At 39.9% G+C, this 19,387-nt stretch overlaps 1 protein-coding gene across 4 annotated transcripts in view; it reads right to left on the reverse strand.

Annotated features, from left to right (window-relative positions):
• atp11c (ATPase phospholipid transporting 11C (ATP11C blood group)) overlaps nucleotides 1–19,387 on the reverse strand; it is a 58,736-nt gene that overhangs the window by 31,179 nt on the left and 8,170 nt on the right. For all 4 annotated transcript variants that reach the window (XM_079893275.1, XM_079893274.1, XM_079893272.1 and 1 more), the window contains exon 2: nucleotides 506–625. In XM_079893275.1, the coding sequence (XP_079749401.1) occupies nucleotides 506–625 (120 nt within the window). The remainder of the gene's footprint in view (nucleotides 1–505; nucleotides 626–19,387) is intronic.

The following is a 19,387-nucleotide window of genomic DNA, read 5'->3' on the forward strand; positions in this document are numbered from 1 at the left end:
ACTTGAACTTTAATTGCAAGTATGTATTTATCAGCCGGATCTCTGACAGGCAAATTAGGGTGTTTCATTGGGTGGAAGGGGATGGTAAGATTTACTGCAGTTTGTGAATAGCGTATAATGGAAGAATAGAGAGAGAAAAAAGAGAAAATGGAAAGAATGTAGTCTCGTCCCAGACTCAGTAGGGGGTTCCAACAGTCTCTTCACACCTGGAGGAACAGGTGGCTGAACACCAGGGCTTGAGAGAATCATGCTCCAGCCATACTCTCAACATGCTGCTGTTACCACACATCTCTTATGTGTTAATGCTGCGCTGCAGTTGCCATGGCATTAAACAACACTTGCTAATTACGGGCTAAAGAAAATTACAAACAGGCTCTTGTAGGGAACAAAACCCCTAATGCTGTTATCCTGTAAAATCTGATTACACTGTGGCGAGCTTAAGTACATCCCAGCTCCTGCTTTTATATTCGTGACAAGGTGTGATATAACAAATACCAGAAGTTACCTTGGAGGACACAATCCTGTTGTCACAGAATTTGGAGGGGATGAAGGCCTCTGTGTCCGGACACGGCCGATGTCCTACATAGATTGTCCTGCTGTCCACTCGCTTCTCATCTCCTCCACACTACAGAGACACGTGAGGAAACAGGAAGAAAGAGAGAGAGAGATCATTTACATGAACAGTTAAAAGTCGGACACAGCAACATCAGCCGAAAGCAATGGAAAAATTCTGACCAATGTCAAACAGGAAGTGCGTTCAGAGTAACATGTTTGAAAACAGTCAAATTTTCAGTAAAAAAAAAACAATATTTTTGCTACTCAGCACAGTGAGGCTAGAGTTGTTGTGAAATCTTCTAATTTAAAATGTCGCCAAGGTAATATTCTGTAGTGATTATACTGCATGCAACGGATGCCAGTCTTCCAAAAAAAAGTGTTTGCATTTATTAGTAGCTTTCATGGTGTCACAATTATTTTCTGATGCAAAAATATGTTTTTGTGGTAGGGCCAATTAAAATACTAGAAGAATTATTGAGATTAAAATGGAGGAAAAAACAACCCCTAACTACAATAAACACGTTTGCAAAGCTTTGCAGAGCGAGCTTTGGAGCAGAGCTCCAAATTTACTAAGAAACGCAGCCAAGTATAACAATGGTCATGTGGGTCAATCCACAAGCGGAAGAGTGATCAAGCTCCTGAGACTGGACTGGAAGTTTTTTTATATAACAGTTGAAAGATCTCACTCCTATCTATCTATCTATCTATCTATCTATCTATCTATCTATCTATCTATCTATCTATCTATCTATCTATCTATCTATCTGTCTGTCTGTCTGTCTGTCTGTCTGTCTGTCTGTCTGTCTGTCTGTCTGTCTGTCTGTCTGTCTGTCTGTCTGTCTGTCTGTCTGTCTGTCTGTCTGTCTGTCTGTCTGTCTGTCTGTCTGTCTGTCTGTCTGTCTGTCTGTCTATCTATCTATCTATCTATCTATCTAGAGCCGGACAGTAACTGAGTACATTTACTTGAGTACAGTACTTAAGTACAATTTTGAGGGATCTGTACTTTACTTGAGTATCATTTTTGGGGAGTACTCATGACTTTACTCAAGTACATTTGAGAGGCAAATATTGTACTCTTTACTCCACTACATTTCTATCCATAACTGTGAGTACCCGTTACTTCCAAAAAAAAAAAAAAAAAAAAAAAAAAAAAAAAAAAAGGAAAAAAGAAACATCTCGGAAACCCTCTCAAATGTGATTGGATTGTGCAGGCGCCACTGATTGGGACAGCCTATCAGCAATCACCTTCAGCTTTCCGCCAAAGTCAACTCCATGGTCAGATTTAGATAAGAGAAGAAACCATGGACGAAACAATGGATGAAGACACAGCAGGTCCATCCTGGGAGCGATATTTTTTTCCCCAGGATGGTAGGGAAAGACTCATGAATATTCATTAGGGAAGTCATCCCTGATTGGTCTTAACCCCAGTGACGGGTAGGTTTAGGGATGGGGTTATGGAGGTCATAAGACCCCCAGTGACGGGTAGGTTTAGGGGTGGGGTTAGGGGTAGGTCATCAGACCAATCAGGGATGAAAAAAAATATCGCATCCCGGGAATGTGCCAAGCCGTGGCCCCACCTCACCAGACTATTTCAATTTTCTGAACAAGTTAATGATAGTTTTCGCTTCAAGTGTTTGCTGTGTTTACCAGTGTAAGCACTGTGGCAGTAGTAATGCAATATTTAGAAAATGTACTCTTGTACTCTTGATACTCAAGTACTTTTAAAAACAAGTACTTTAGCACTTTTACTTAAGTAGACATCTGACTGTAGTACTTTTACTTGTACTTGAGTAAAATTTAGCAAGGGGTATCTGTACTTTTACTCAAGTAATGTAGCTGTGTACTCTGTCCGCCTCTCTATCTATCTATCTATCTATCTATCTATCTATCTATCTATCTATCTATCTATCTATCTATCTATCTATCTATCTATCTATCTATCTATCTATCTATCGTTGTGTAAAAAACAGAAAGGGAGTAGCTGGGGTGAGTATTCAGAAGTAGTTAATGAACAGAACACAGTTTTTCCTGCACTGCTATTCAGCAGATACAATTGGAAGATGCTGAATCTACAGCATCACAGCAAAAGAAATCATATTTTTTACCTGAGTTGGGAGTTTGAAGTCTGAGCTGAATGCAATGGAGACAAAAAGAGTGGGTACCGCAAAATAATATAACGATATAAACAGACAGCATGTCTTTCTTTTGAGTTGCCCTGAAAAAATATCAAATTAACAGGGCAGACCAAAATAGTTTGGTCACGACTCGCGAACAAACTTAGAAGCGGTTTCTCACAAAACTAACAAGACTTACAAAACTAATGAGTTATCAGAAACAATTTGAAACTATCCATCAAACGTATTAAATTATCATTTGAAATCACTTATACTGACAGGAAGTTTGTGTGAGAACACAGTTAAATATACATTTATTTTTTTATGTAATATCCCATTATTTTTAACTAAACTATTATACTAAACATCTAAATGTGTTATACAATATATAGCATGTTTTGTTTAGTATGTAGGCCTACTTAGGACCAATTATGTTGTGTGTGGCAGAGGTTTGAGCCCGCCCACTGAAAAATTCCCTAGGAAACACTGAAACTGGTCTGTGTTTCCTCTATGGTCAAGTTTCGTGACCCGGGACATTCTTGTAGCATGAAAAGGGCAACAAGTTGACTCGGAGCTGTGTAAGCACTGGATTGCCGGAGGAACGTTGGCACAAAACACACACGGTGACGGACAGCCAGGAAACTCTACCCTGCTAAGCTACAGAAAAAATAGCTAACTGCATTTAAGGTACTTAAATGGGAATATCTTTTTAAATATACAACCTACCAGATGATGTTATTTAATTGAATCTGAGGCTAATCTTTCTGGCACAACAATGAGGGTTTTTTAAATGAATGAACAAACGAAAAAACAAAACAAAAATCTCAATAAGGGTGACATCAACACATGGATAGCCGTGTTGGATAGCTGCATTAAGATGCAGCTATAAAATTAGAATATGCCCTAATTTATATAACTGAGTGGAAAACTGATTTCGACTAGATTCACAGATTTCATTTACGTTCGAAAAAACAGATTCACTTGAATTGGATTTTCCAAAGCAACATGGAAAGAGAGAAGACCATTTAGAACTCAATTCACTGCAATGAATCAAAATCAAGACTTTCAAGTTCTACATATAAAGCCTGGAACACACCAAGCCGACGGTCGGCCGTCGGGCAGTTTTTGAGCGTCGGCCGACTAAGTTTTCTCAGTGTGTTCCTAAAATTGGTCCTCGTCGTTTTTTGTTTTTTTTTGTCACACCCCAACACTGCCATTTCTGTCTCTGAGGGTTTCGATGAAGACAACACACACAGTCATCACATCTCAGCAGGCTTTCAGGATCACACTTCAACCACACCCACCGCCCACTCTTTCTCACCCTCCCTCCCAGTGTTCCCCGGGACAGTGCAAGCAGCAGCAGCACTATAACCGTGTGTGAATAATTCAGAACGCATTGAGAGAAAGAATGAGAGGGTTTATTGAGAGTCACAGGCTGAGAATATGTGTGTGTGTGTGTGTAGAGCTCCCCTCCATCGTTGTGGTCGGGTCATCTGTCCCACACCTCTGCCCCCTCAGGTAGAGGGATTGTCGGCATCAGGCCACAGGCTAAGTGCTGTCACAACCTGTCCGGACATTTTCAGCAACTCGGCGACAGGACTTAACGGCATGTATCAGATAACACACTGATCCTGTGCTCTAGCATATCTGCCTGAATCGCTCACATCAGTGTATTCATCACCTGAGAACTCAAACAAAGCGCATCAGTATGCGTCAGTGGTAAGCGATAACTCCCGTCCCTCACTCAGGGGCCTCGAGGAACAAGAGGCTTGTGCGTGTCTACTGCAAACTAGATGCAAATCTTCAGCATGCAAGTCGCTCTCATGCACATATGTGCTCTGAGTCAGAGGAGACAGCTATTTAAAACAGTCAACGACTGTTTCTCCTCCTTTCATCTGCATCATCTTCTCGTCTCCCACTGGATCTGCCCTCGATTCGGCTTCTTCTGAAAACGTACGTGGCGGCGCAATGTGTGTATTCTGCCTCTCCGGTCAGGAAGAGCCTGGGATTACGTAAGTTTTTGTGAAGCGTGACGGCTCTTCACACATCAGCGTGGCATGCGGTGCGTTGCCGGTCCCGGATGAAGCAGGCTGGTCTAAACGGAGAGGGGAGGGGCAGGTGTGAGGAGAGAGGAAATGGCACAGGTTCCAAAACTCAGGGGATTGAATCCACCTCCAAATGCCACCCGGTGTAAAGGAACACAGCCCAGGGCCTCGGAAAAGCAAGCACACGGACCTGTGTAACATCTAAATAGAATTATAAGGTTATCAGAGCTGTGACGATGCTTGTGTGTGAGGGCTGCCGTTTCAGCGTTTCACAGAAAGGTCAAAATGCTACGTAAAAGTGAATGATTCAGTGAGGCACTTTAGGTTAGATGCTTGCTCAGATACGGTCTCTTCATTTCATTAGTTATACATCAGCCACAGTCTGGCAAATGGTTAGGAAGAAGGGACAAGGGCCTTTGGGAGGGAATCCACCTTGAATGACTCTACTGATGATGATTATTATTTTCATGCTGTCTATGTTGTTTAGCACCTGAAGGAATTTTGCTGATGGTAATGGCACAAAAAAAAGGCTATTTCAGGGAAATAGCGTCGTAAAAACACGGCCAGACAAAGGCTGAAAGAAAGCATGTGGAAGGATTGTGACAGGGAACTTTGAAAGACAAAAAGTCCATGCTTACACATCCTCTATTTACTAGAAAGTATCAAATCTGGTTCAGATACTGTTTCTATATAATGATTCCAGTTCCTACATGACTCGATTAAAGTTTCGAATCATTTTTTTCAACAACAACAAAAAAAAACACACTCCAAGACTCGCTTTTCATGACTCTCATGATCTTCATATTGCAGAAAAACAGAAAACTTATAAGTTTGAGACAGATTCATATATTTATTCAACTAAAACACTAAAAAGAATCAGACTACACTGGTCAGGCTATTGGGAAGACACATTATACATTGTGCATTAAACTGCCTTTATCCAAGCAAATTTAACAAACGCTGACTCAAATCTGCACTTCTATATATTCCTGATTTTAAAAACCATCCCACTCACGAGCAACTCATGGATATCTTGAGTTTGAGGCAGATTAATAAACCTTTGAAGGAATCAATTCATTAAAAAAAATGGTTTTAAAGTCAGACTAAACTGGCCAGGCTATTGTGAAGACAACACATTATAATGATGTTGTCAGGTTTTTTTTGTTGTGGTTGTATTTTACATCATTCCCTCTAATAACATACAATGAAAGAAACTTTAATATCATGAAAACCATTAATTTCACCCAACCAAACAGTGACAAATGCTGACATTATGAATCTGCACTTCTATTCAATTTTATGAGCCTCATTTGCACTCAAAAGGAGATGTGTTTCCCCGGAAATAATGACAATAACTTTTTAAAAATTCATGGTGTAGCACTTTACCAGCACATATGGCGTGTGAGTAAGACAAAGGCAACGGTTGAGTGAACTGGATCATCAGAGTCTCTGACAAATCAACCTTTTAAGGCATCTTTACACAGCTGATTTAAGGCTGCTCTCTGTGCCTGCTCAAAATTCTGTGTAAAGACGTAATGCTGCATAAAAGACAAACTAAATAATGCCTGCTCTGGCCCACCCTAGCACCTAGACTAAAAGTATACTATTAAAATTGCTGTGTAAAAGCATTTATGCCACGCTTTACACTGTTTACGCTTTAAACAGTCTTCACAGTGTAAATGTGGCATTAATTAATTACTCCCACTAGTTCTCCTGAAACCAACAAAAAAATTATCTCAAACCTATCACAACACTAAATAAATAACTAGTTTTTCTGAAAACTGTTTTCAGGAAACTGAATAGAGAGGAAAAAAAGTGTGAAAGTTCAGTTCTGACAGTGATCGATATCTTTGCGGGGTTAAGAGTGCAGGTCAGTGAACCTGTGTTTTAAACTAATCTTGCTCATCTTCTCTCGTGTCTCTCTCATTGGGAGTCATTAGCCACAAGATCAACGTTACAGAGCTATCTCAAGGTTACCCGCCAAGCAAACACTGACAGGCCTCAGTATAAATCTTAGTTACTCAACAACAGACAGAACGCTACAGCTACATCATTCTGGAACATTGACAAAACAGACATAGATAGTTAAGAGAATACAAATCACAGACAAAAAGAAACAGAATGGTGCACATAGAAAGACATTGTAAGGAGAAAAAAACAGGGGACAGGAGAGATAAGAAGACTGCCAGTGAACTGGCATTGATTTTGAAGGGAGTTCAGTGTTAAACATAATGAGGGTCAGAATATAGGGCCCCGTTTCATTTTTGAAATGCTACACGCTGGTGATACTCTTTTCACAACCGCTTTCTCAAGGCCAAACAATGGAGGCGCTAATGTAAGAAAGGAAAGTGAGAAATGATGGAATTATCTTTTCCACAGGGTGTGAAGTGTGAACTCGGACAGACCTCAAAGAGCCACTACAAATGCTGAGCAAAAAAAACAAACAAATGCATAGTTTGAGTGCATCAGTTTAGTAAACTCTTGCTTCCAAGAACACATTAGCCTATAAGGGAGAGTGGGGTAAAATGTGTCAGTGGGTAAACCGTGTTATCCCTTTAATCCAGCATAATGTACACAATTTTTGTCACACAACCATTTATTAAGGTATATCATATTCAGCTGTCTATGATTGTGAGAGGAACATTAGAAAAATGAAAAACATTTTTATGAGAAAAATAAAATGAGTTTTATCAAACCAAGTTTAATATATGGGTTGACAAAACTAAAATAAGTATGCCATATGTACATATACACACACTCTCTCTCACACACACACACAAAAACATACACATACAAACAAGCAAATGTAAATTATTAATTTTAATAAATTAAACATTTATTTCCAAAATGGTAGCTGAGCTGTGGGGTAAAGTGTGCCACGGGCTCAACTAACAGTGAGCTTTGCATCCAAATACAGGAAATACTATTACATTGGTCTCATCAACAAAAAAATTAATTAAAGAATCTGAGGCAATCTTTTCTCCTTGACTAGAGGTCAAATCAATGAAATGTGGCACAGTTTACCCCACTCTCCCCTACTGTCTAAAGGAATGAAGGATCAATATTACAAACACTGCTTGCTCAATTGAGACCCAACACAGCTGCCATTGAATAAACACGACATTGGGGAATTGAGTAAACCGTATCATTACTATATCAAATTAGACTTTAAAGACATCATGTTTACACGGTTTCAAATAAACACACAAGCACAGCAGTTGAGTGCTGTGATTTCAATGGAAACATAAAGCAGCATTCAGTCTGTGCCAGCGTTACAGCTGCAGACCACTTACTCAGATGCAGACAACTCACCACGTGTTTGAGACTGACACTCAAATCAAAAGAAAGAAGAAGTGTGCCATGACTGTAGGCAAATGCATACTCCACATTAGAGTAGTTACACAAAAAAAATGAAAATTCTGTCAATATTTACTATGCCTCCAGTCATTTCAAACTCATTTGTTGTTATTTCTCCTTTGAGCATACAAAACTGGTCCATGTCTTATGAGTTATATTCTAAGACAGGGGTGCCCAATCCCATTCCTGGAGATCTACCTTCCTGTAAAGGTAGGTACATTATTACATTACCTCTCCCCTCAGTCTGGCTTGAACACGGCGATTTCGATGAAGCCCCTCCTTCCGAAATACGAAATGTGCTGTGATTGGTTAGCTGGCTCAGTGTGTTGTGATTGGCAGTGCTTAGCGTGTGTTCGGGAAATGTCCCACCCCTCCATAACTGAGAGTTCCTCTCTAGTGTAAATATTGAAGATGGCGTCAATTTCAAACCAATTCGAGCTCGATTCAGACCCTGACAATGTTAACGAACAAGAGGATCGTATAGAACGGATTTCACGCACAGATTTTGCAAGCACGGATTTCACAGGATGTTTCAGAGTGGTATGTTTTTTTGTAATTTTCTTATACATTATAGATACAATGTTATCCACCATTTAATCGTGATATTTGTTGGAAAACTAAGGTAATACAAACACTAATCGGTAACAAAACCAGGGTTAATTATTCTTAAGGAGCAGTGAATCGTCTTACAAAAGTGAGAGTTTACAAAAGCAACAAAAAAACAAGCATAAAATTTGCAGCGCACAGATAAATGTTGGGGTTATATTGTTCAGAAACACAGTGTTAAAAATAAATTTTAACCACTCTAAGTTCGTCAGCTATAGGAAGGTCAAACAAATGAGTTTTAGAAATTGTGTCTCTTTGACATAGCAACAACACCGTCTTCTCTAATGCAGCTCAACCAGGCCTCTTACCTTTTTTGCGTAATCCGTGGGTGGGGATTATTTAAATGAGCACTACTGTGACTTCCTAAGATCCGGAAAAATCGCGTTGTAGTCCAAATGAGCCGTTCACTGTAGTTCTTGAAAAGGGGATTCTGTTAAATAAAATATCTCCCTTTGGAGTGGACTTTGAGCTTTGTAACCTTGAAGATATATTTTTATGCTCAAACAGCAACAATACACACTAACTAAAGTTGAAAAAGCATAATAGGACCCTTTAAGATCTTCAGGAACACTTGATAATTATTACACAGATGTGTGTGTTTGATCAGGGTTGCAGCTAAAATCCGCAGCAAGTAGGTCTCCAGGAACAGGACTGGGTACCCCTGTTCTAAGACATCAAGCAAAAGATTATCTAAAAAAAATTATTTTGTGTGTTCAACAGAAAGAAAGAAAAAATACAATAAATGGTTTTGGAAAGACATAAGGGAAAATAGATAATGACACAAATTTCATTTTTGGATGAACTTTCCCTTTCAATCAAAGGAGGCAAGACCATTCAGGTGACTAAACAACAACAAAAAAAAAGTGTTTAAAGTAAACAATTTTTTAACATTTAACAGCTAACTTACATGAAATTGTTTAAAGCATGAGAACGTGTTAAAAGATTTGTCTGATATGCCCACATTTAACCACTGTCACACTAAATTCACCAGAACATCCTGTGCTTGTGTTTTTTTTAAATAGCTACCTTTGATAAATGGACAAACCACAGATTGCACAGTCATGGCTAATGATTCCCATGCCTATTTCTGCTTTTAAGGCTTTATATTTTATTTTCAGGTAAAATAAATGAGGCTTCCTGACAAAATTGCCAAGCTGCTCCTGCCGCCCAGGCACCTGGAACTGTAATGAATATTCTGATGAAACGTTTTAAAGATGCAGAAAAACACAGAGTCAGCTTGTGATGGAGTAACTCTCTCAGCAAATGATTGATTGCGTCGCTGTTGAGCAATGGGATGGGAAATGGTCTATGATATATCACTTATAAATACACTACCTGAACCCTAAGCTGTTGCACCTCGCGTTGTTTCTCTCAGCAGTAAATAAAGAGTGGATTGAAAGATGAAAGAGTGATAGCGTGACCTCTATCCACCACACTGCTGTGCATGCAATAACAGCTGAATTAACTATTGATTGCTGTAAATCATATCTATTTCTCTCAGTGTTTGGTAGGAAGGCATGTTAGATTTATAATTAGCAGTGCTTGCTAAGGCAAGCATCACTATTACGACTGCTAATGCATAGGCATTTGAACTTCTAAGTATTAAACTCCAGCAAATATTACAGACATAAATGATACCTCAAACTGTGTGGCTGTTCTATTACTTTTCCAAGTGACTGGATTTATGATTGATTTTTGCCTGGCGAATAATTAAAAAAAAAAATCCACATATTAACACTGGAGGAGTGAGGTGGGCTCTACTAGACTTGGGGTCAGTAAGCAACCATCCATTACTAAGTTTACTGTATTTCTGATTAAATAAATGCAGCCTTGGTGAGTATAACTTGAGCAAGACTTCTTTCAAAAACATTCTAAAATTCTTAATGAACCCAAACTTTTGAACAGTAGTACAAGTAAGGGTGCTTTTCACAATTAGTTCGATTGCCAGGTCCGAACAGGAGTTCATTTGCTCCCCCTCCCCCTACTCACGATGGATTGTGTTCACATTATATTATCTGGGCCCGAACCGAGGTCTGTTTGCATCATCAAAGTGCATAGTGTTGCCCACCTCACTTTTATATTTTGGATTTTAAACCTTTAGTTTTGTTTTCCAAGCATCAGCACATATTGGCACTTGCATCTATCTGCCACGAATGTACTCCAAATGTTCTAAAGACCGCAGGAGTCCATTTCTGCTGAAGGCGAGCAGAAATGAGATATACATTCTCTCTGCTTGCAGTGTCCCCGTTACGCTTGTCAGGAAAGTGAGTGAGAACACACAGTTTTATCAAACACATTTGTCATCAATAGCGGTTCTCTTCCGTGATTTAGTATAGTGGAGGAAAGAGTTGTGATTTGGCTGTATGAGACAGATTATCCCATGTGTTCAGAATTTCATATAATTTCACAATAATGGGCCAAATTCTGTTCTATTTTTAAAACATCCTTCAGGCCACATCGGAACAGGCGGCGTGCCGCAGTTTGGACACCCTCTGAGTTAAATTAATAATTAAGTAATGGAAAGAGTACAGCACAGCTGTAAATCTACCGAAAGCAGGCCGTCCTTGAAAAGTGAAGAAACCAAGAGACCAACGATTTACAAGTTTCAGACTGGAGAGAAAACTGCTGTGCAGACACTCCACCAGTGACATGTCATATGACATCTCCCCTACAATGTGCCAGAAGACATGTGGGACATCTGAAACCAGCTAGAAGAAGTTTCTATGGTCTGATGAGACCACAATTGAGCTTTTTAGCTAAACACTTCACTTTTTGGTGTGAAGTCAAATGCATCATAATAACACATAACATCGTTCTGTGGAGGACTCTTGTCGGAAGGCCCAAGAGGACTTGTGAATACTTTTTATAAGCAGTGTAAACAATAAAAAAAAGTGTCTAATTTTGTGTCCTACTGATGGTGACAAGAATTTGGTTCACCGAACAGGGTATTTCCATACAATGCACTTCCTCATTCTTATTGAGCACATTCTTATAATTCTTATTTTTACTTTGCATTTCAAATGGGCTCAGCAGCTATGTAGAAAGACACAGTCCTTGATCATCCATCAATGCCCAGGCTCTACACCCTTCCAGAAACCTATATGAACCAGATTCCCTGCATTACACAACAACAACACAAGAAAAGCGGACGAAAATAGGGCAAGACGACAGGGCATCAAAGTGACAGTGACAGACTGAGAGAAGACGAACAGACTCAAGTCGAGTGTGAATGACTAAAGTGAACAATGAGCTTCTAAATACTCCTGAAAGTGGATGTCAGAGGAGATCTCGTGGCCCAGCGCTGATGAGACGCTGCATGTGACCGGCCCACAACCACAAACAAATGGCAAAACAAATGGTCTACTACTGACTTTGCATATTAATTTGCATACTCGAATATGCAAGGATGCTTCGCCTGAGCAGCCAAACATTGACAGAGACACTGGTTGCCAGAGGAACAAGACTGCTGCTACACTAAAAAGGGACCTGACTAAGAGCACCGATGGGGGGGGAAAGAAAAGGACTGAGCGCTTAAAATAACTGCTCAGTTTTAGAGACTTGAAGTAGTGTGTAAGGGGCTTTATAAAGGCTGTATTAAGCCATACAACACCCACTCACTGCACTCAGCTCATAACCTGATGCGAAGTTGAGCAAAAGGGCATGTTTTTAGAGACCCAAAGAGCTCTCACAGGCACATCTGAGTTTGTCAACTCCTAAAATCAACAAAATCAGTCATAAGGATCAATACCGGGTTCACAATTCCAATTTCAAATGTATAACACTCTTCATAATACATTGTTTCAAAGCAGTTTTACAAAAAAATTGTGCCAAACATTTAAATTGATCATTTTATATATGGATTTTAAAACCACTTCAAAATATGTATTATAAAAAAAATTACATTAAAGATGTCAATTATACAGTTAATATTATATAAAACAATTATCAAGCTGAGAAGTTTAAAACATTGACAGCCGAATTTGCACCAAATGAGTGGGCCTTATTGCACAATAAGAAAGTCAGACACTTTTTTGACAAGAAAAAGTAAACATATCAAAAAGTGTATAGAAACATGTCCAATTATGATCCCTGTGTCTCTGAAATGTTATGAATGTTGTGGGCAGCACTCACTGTGCCAGCTCTGTGCTTTACAATAGTGGTGCAGTAAAACATTCAACAAGCTTAAAGCCAAATCAAGCTATCTGGCTTGATAGCTATCTATAGTTATGCAAGGAGTGCCGAGGTTCCCACAGATTGAAACAAAACCCAGATTATTACGACATCAACACTACATTTACACAGCTAAATTTAATTATCAATTTGTTTGGCACAGAACACCATTTTGATCGGATTTAGATTGAACTTTCATGGGGAAAAATGAAATGCATCAAATAATATCAACATCATCAACCTTACATTAGGACTTCAGCTGCTGCTTCTGTACATTACCTGATAATAAACCTGAATAAAAGGCTTAACCACCTTCATTAATCATATTTTATACCGATAGTAGACACCATGGAGTTTAGCAGATCCCACAATGCTTTGTGGTACTGACTCCTAAGTCTTTTATTCTCCATCACATGCAGAATACAGGGTGGCACCAGGAGGATATTAATAACACCAACACGACACGGTGAAGTGAAGACTGGTAGTGAGAGAAGTCTGAGCAGCGGTGCAGCAGAAGACACTGTGTACCGTGGCCTGGCCTATATTAACACGGCCTCAATGAGAGAGAGAAACGAAAAAGGACAGAAGCAGAAAAAAAGAAAGCAACTAAACTGCATCTGGGAATTTTTGGTGTTGCAAGCTCAAATGATGTGCGAGATAAACTTTCACTGATAGCTTTGTGATGTCAATGCTGATTGTTTTTTGTTTGAGACCTTTTTTTCCCTTTCGCTTTTCCAACTGAAATTATATCAAGATGTGTTCCCAAAACCTTGCTGAAGACAAGCCTGTTCTTGCTCTGAACTGCAAATGCAACTGGTCTGAGCTTGCTGGGCTCAAGCCCAGTTCTCAGACGGAGTCTGCAGAGACGTGAGATTACAGGGATGTGAAAGAGGTGAAAGTTAAGGGAAAGGATGAAGGAGAAAAAACAACAGGAAGCCAGTGTGCTGTTGTCTGCACAAAGAGAACGTGACTTGTGATAACAGCTTGCTGTCGAGCGAGGCTGGGAACTTGCTTTTGAACAATATAACATACTGATATAACAGGCATTACATTCATTAATCATGATTACAGACATCATGACACACCAAGACAACACAAAAGCAAACTCTATGACTATTATTTCTTACTTAACAGAATTCATCAGGTCCCACATGTGGGGAAAAATGTTATTTATTTCTATTCTTCTCTTTCGAATATTTGAATCTGCTTGGTCAGTCGTGCCATATTACAGACAAATATTTCTGTATAATGACTGCTTCAATCCGTTGTCTCGTACAACTGATTTGCTGTGTTACAAGCACTAGCTGTGCTAGTTTCATTCACATGTAACAAATTATTTTGAACTCAAATCAATCTCATGCAGGTCCATTTACTAATCTATTTTTGTGGTCATGTAATAAGCAGTAAAAATGTACAGTCAGCCAATCACTAACACAAAATAAACCCAGACAGCGTGCATTATTGCATACATGTATCAGCATATCCATATTGATCCCATCAAAAGTCTTGTTCTACACTATTTTCCTCTGGAAATCCTCGCTCTGAAAGTTAAAGGAGCTGTTTCATGTTGTCTTTGAGGAGGACATGTACTAAATGTTTTTCAACTTGATCTTCAAGATCAACCATGGATGCTTAGCATTTGAGAAAATAACAAAAAAGTATTTCTTGACAAAGGTTTCTGATTTTTTAAACAATAATGAAGAAATATGACAACAGCATTTATCAAATTACTTTTTTAAAACAATGTTGACGAAAATATGATGAGAAAAAAACATGTAATAATGGCAAAATAAATTATGTTGGGAATTGACCCACTTGAGTAAAAAGTGCTGAACTGCTTCGCTAGCTTATTTAACTCAAACACATTTGAATATATATGACATTAAACAGACAATGAAGCGAATTCACAGGTTAACTTGAACTTTAACATGTGCCTAAACACCCTAAGACACACATACAAAAAAATTAGCTAAAAAAGGAGTCTGTACATGTATATATATATATGTATGTATGTGTGTGTGTGTGTGTGTTTAATTATATATACAGTGAGGAAAATAAGCATTTGAACATCCTGCTATTTTGCAAGTTCTCCCACTTACAAATCATGGAGGGGTCTGAAATTGTCATCGTAGGTGCATGTCCACTGTGAGAGACATAATCTAAAAAAAAAAAATCCAGAAATCACAATGTATGATTTTTTAACTATTTATTTGTATGATACAGCTGCAAATATGTCTTTGAACACCTGAGAAAATCAATGTTAAGATTTGGTAGAGTAGCCTTTGTTTGCAATTACAGAGCTCAAACGTTTCCTGTAGATTTTCACCAGGTTTGCACACACTGCAGGAGGGATTTTGGCCCACTCCTCCACACAGATCTTCTCTAGATCAGTCAGGTTTCTGGGCTGTCGGTGAGAAACACGGAGTTTGAGCTCCCTCCAAAGATTCTCTATTGGGTTTAGGTCTGGAGACTGGCTAGCCACGCCAGAACCTTGATATGCTTCTTACAGAGCCACTCCTTGGTTATCCTGGCTGTGTGCTTCGGGTCATTGTCATGTTGGAAGACCCAGCCTCGACCCATCTTCAATGCTCTAACTGAGGGAAGGAGGTTGTTCCCCAAAATCTCGCAATACATGGCCCCGGTCATCCTCTCCTTAATACAGTGCATTCGCCCTATCCCATGTGCATAAAAACACCCCCAAAGCATGATGCTACCACCCCCATGCTTCACAGTAGGGATGGTGTTCTTGGGATGGTACTCATCATTCTTCTTCCTCCAAACACGTTTAGTGGAATTATGACCAAAAAGTTCTATTTTGGTCTCATCTGACCACATGACTTTCTCCCATGACTCCTCTGGATCATCCAAATGGTCATTGGCAAACTTAAGACGGGCCTTGACATGTGCTGGTCTAAGCAGGGGAACCTTCCATGCCATGCATGATTTCAAACCATGACGTCTTAGTGTATTACCAACAGTAACCTTGGAAACGGTGGTCCCAGCTCTTTTCAGGTCATTGACCAGCTCCTCCCGTGTAGGTCTGGGCTGATTTCTCACCTTTCTTAGGATCACTGAGACCCCACGAGGTGAGATCTTGCATGGAGCCCCAGTCCGAGGGAGATTGACAGTCATGTTTAGCTTCTTCCATTTTCTAATGATTGCTCCAACAGTGGACCTTTTTTCACCAAGCTGCTTGGCAATTTCCCCGTAGCCCTTTCCAGCCTTGTGGAGGTGTACAATTTTGTCTCTAGTGTCTTTGGACAGCTCTTTGGTCTTGGCCATGTTAGTAGTTGGATTCTTACTGATTGTATGGGGTGGACAGGTGTCTTTATGCAGCTAACGACCTCAAACAGGTGCATCTAATTTAGGATAATAAATGGAGTGGAGGTGGACATTTTAAAGGCAGACTAACAGGTCTTTGAGGGTCAGAATTCTAGCTGATAGACAGGTGTTCAAATACTTATTTGCAGCTGTATCATACAAATAAATAGTTAAAAAATCATATATTGTGATTTCTGGATTTTTATTTTTTAGATTATGTCTCTCACAGTGGACATGCACCTACGATGACAATTTCAGACCCCTCCATGATTTCCAAGTGGGAGAACTTGCAAAATAGCAGGGTGTTCAAATACTTATTTTCCTCACTGTATTTCAATAGCTCTGGTTAATTGACAAAACTAAAAAAAAGTAAGAATTATCACTGTGTGGGAAAAAAAAAAAAAGTCTAGAAGGCTTTCAGGAAAGTGTCTAAAGCAAGACACAACATTTTGAATTCCTACATCTAAAAGAAAATCATTAAATATATTTAAATGCACTACAAAATGACTATTTTAAAGTCTATAGTGCAAGAGATATAGGAAATATGCATATAAGCAATTGAGATCCTCTCTAGCTAGCATGTTGGAGGAACATTAGCGCCACGGTGTTAATCTAGGTACTATCATGTCTGCATCTTTGCACGGTGCGTCTTTGGATAAACTAATCAGTTTGACTGCACTGTGGCTTTCATCCCAGAGAGAGAAAAAGAGGGGGAGGGACAGAGGAAGGAGTGATGGAAAAGAGGGAGTCGTTCTTGCTACCATTCGGCATCGGATATTTGCATCTAAATGCTGACATGCAAAAAAAATCTGCATCTCAGCTCTTGTGGATCTGATGCCATTATCTTTTACTATACATTGAGCATCATGGACTGTAATTGCCATTCAATTAATTACAGCAAATTGTGTTTGAAGGGACAGAGAAAAAACTAGCTCTGTCAGAAAAGTCTAACAGCAAAAGGAAACTAATGTGCGCCATGGAGCATCCAGGTTGCTGAGGCGGCAAGTGGTTTGAGCTGCAGGGCCAGGGCTCTGCTCGCAGGCACCAGTGAGCTGAGTAAAGATTCATTTCTCTCCCTGCAGCGGACTGATGGGAAAGCTCCAGCGTGGGCTCATCCGGTTCTCATTGGAGCCCGTTATTTAACCAGGAACTCTGTGTGCGCGGGTGTGCATCAAGGCCGGGTAATGGGTCCTTTTGCTTTTGCTGGTGTAAGTGGAAAGGTTCTCTTTTTTCGCCTGTAGAAGCAGAAGTACCAAGAAACACTAACTCACATTTTCTGTTTCCCATTCACACACTCACACTTTTCATTATTCTCTTCACACTATGGCGTGAGAGCTCTTGGGGTATTGCTGGTAGCTAGGGCACAACACAGGGAATCTCAGGATGAGGCTTTATAAATATATCATGACAGGAATGCATTTCAAGTCCACAAGCCTGGTGACGACATACAGCTGGAAAGGGAGGAACGCTGTGAGGAGAATTTTAAAAACGAGGCACGTAAATTATTTAAAATGACAAACTGAGAATTCAGCCTTGCTTTTAGAGATAGACTCGGATGCTCCTTGATCTCCAACGCTCTCTGAAAGCCTGTCTATTATACATTGAAGGTAACGTAGGGGTACAACAGGTAGATCTGCACATGCACTTGCATTGCCTTGTCTGCTTTCTGCACCGTTTTCTCTCACCCATCCTGACTCTGATGGGATGTGCAGTTCAGCCTTGTGCGGCTGGCTGCGTTTTCATTATGGGGTGCCGAAGTGCAATGAGAGAGAGAGAGAGAGAGAGAGAGAGAGAGAGAGAGAGAGAGAGAGAGAGAGAGAGAGAGAGAGAGAGAGAGAGAGAGAGAGAGAGAGCAAAAGAAAGAGGGAGAGGGAAAGAAGTAGTAGTCAGCATAAGCATTTCTGTCTGCCAGCCAGTTCGGGAGGGACAAGACAAATGGCAGCAAAACGGAGCAAGACTCTAATCAATATGTGGCTCTCCTGATGAAACAAGGCCAATAAATCACTGGTCCAGGCAGGCCAATGTGGGCCCCTCACCCTCTGCCACTTACCCCAAAAAGGCCGTCACACCATCAACATGGTTATCATCAGTTTAACTACCCCTGCAACACGTGGACAGTGATGATAAGGGGCTGTTTGTGATGGTCAGGTGGGTGATCTGAGATCTGTGATTAAGTGGCATCAGAACAACAGGAGCCAGCCGGGTCTTCTGCCCGTAATACTACAGGCTTTCTGAGTTGGTGAAGGTACATGGTCACTACTCTAGCACAAAGAACAACTTCTGATCAGTTTTAAAAAAAGAACTGTGAACTGTATTGTCAAATACATTGTATGCATGAGCATAAAAACAAGTACTTCCCAGAGTATACAACAAGGCTGGAATTAACATGCTTTGATGGATAATCTTCACTGGTTACTGTTTGTCATGATAATAATAACTAATTTCAGTAGTTGGTGCCAATTCCAGTGAAAATTCACAATTCTCTAACTGTACGTTCACACCGCCGCCGGCGAGAGCGGCAAAATTCGCTCTCGCCGCCCTGCCACCGACGCCGTAGAAAGATTCGGGGACGCTCTGACGTAGATTAGAATGCGTGATTTTTTTCCTCTCAGGCGGAGGACTTCTACATTCCGATTGGTTGCCGCTGGTTGCCGCCGAACCGCGTCATAGCTTATTACCATAAAGTTGACTTGTTTTCAACTCCTCTCGCCGCCGGAGCCGGAGCTCGCCGCCGGCTCTCATTGAAAATGAATGGCTTCCGGACACTTTGACGCTCTCGCCGCCGGCGGTGTGAACGCACAGTAAGCAACTGTAAACCTATAGGCTACTACAGACAGAGCAAAATCGATATTTACTCAATTGTTTTAAAATGTATGTTTTAATACACGTTAGCTAATTAATTTCAAATGCCATGAATATTTATCATTTAAGAAAACCAGCAAGAATCAAGGAAGAAAACGATCCACTCGTTTAAAACACCATAAATTATTTAAATACTATATAACCTTTATTTCACTAATAAAAATCTAAATAATTACAGCTCTGTGGATATTAATTATTATTAAATTATTATAATTAATAAATTAATAATTCTGATAACATGCCAGATGAGATGGACTCGGTAATTGCGATAATGTATTCGCCAATTTAAAAACAAAAAATTTTGGACAATGTTTGTGTATTCTTGCGAATGCATACGTAAATGTATTTGTATTCCAG

This window comes from Squalius cephalus (genome assembly GCF_949319135.1).
Source record: "Squalius cephalus genome assembly, chromosome: 14".
NCBI classification, from domain to species: domain Eukaryota; kingdom Metazoa; phylum Chordata; class Actinopteri; order Cypriniformes; family Leuciscidae; genus Squalius; species Squalius cephalus.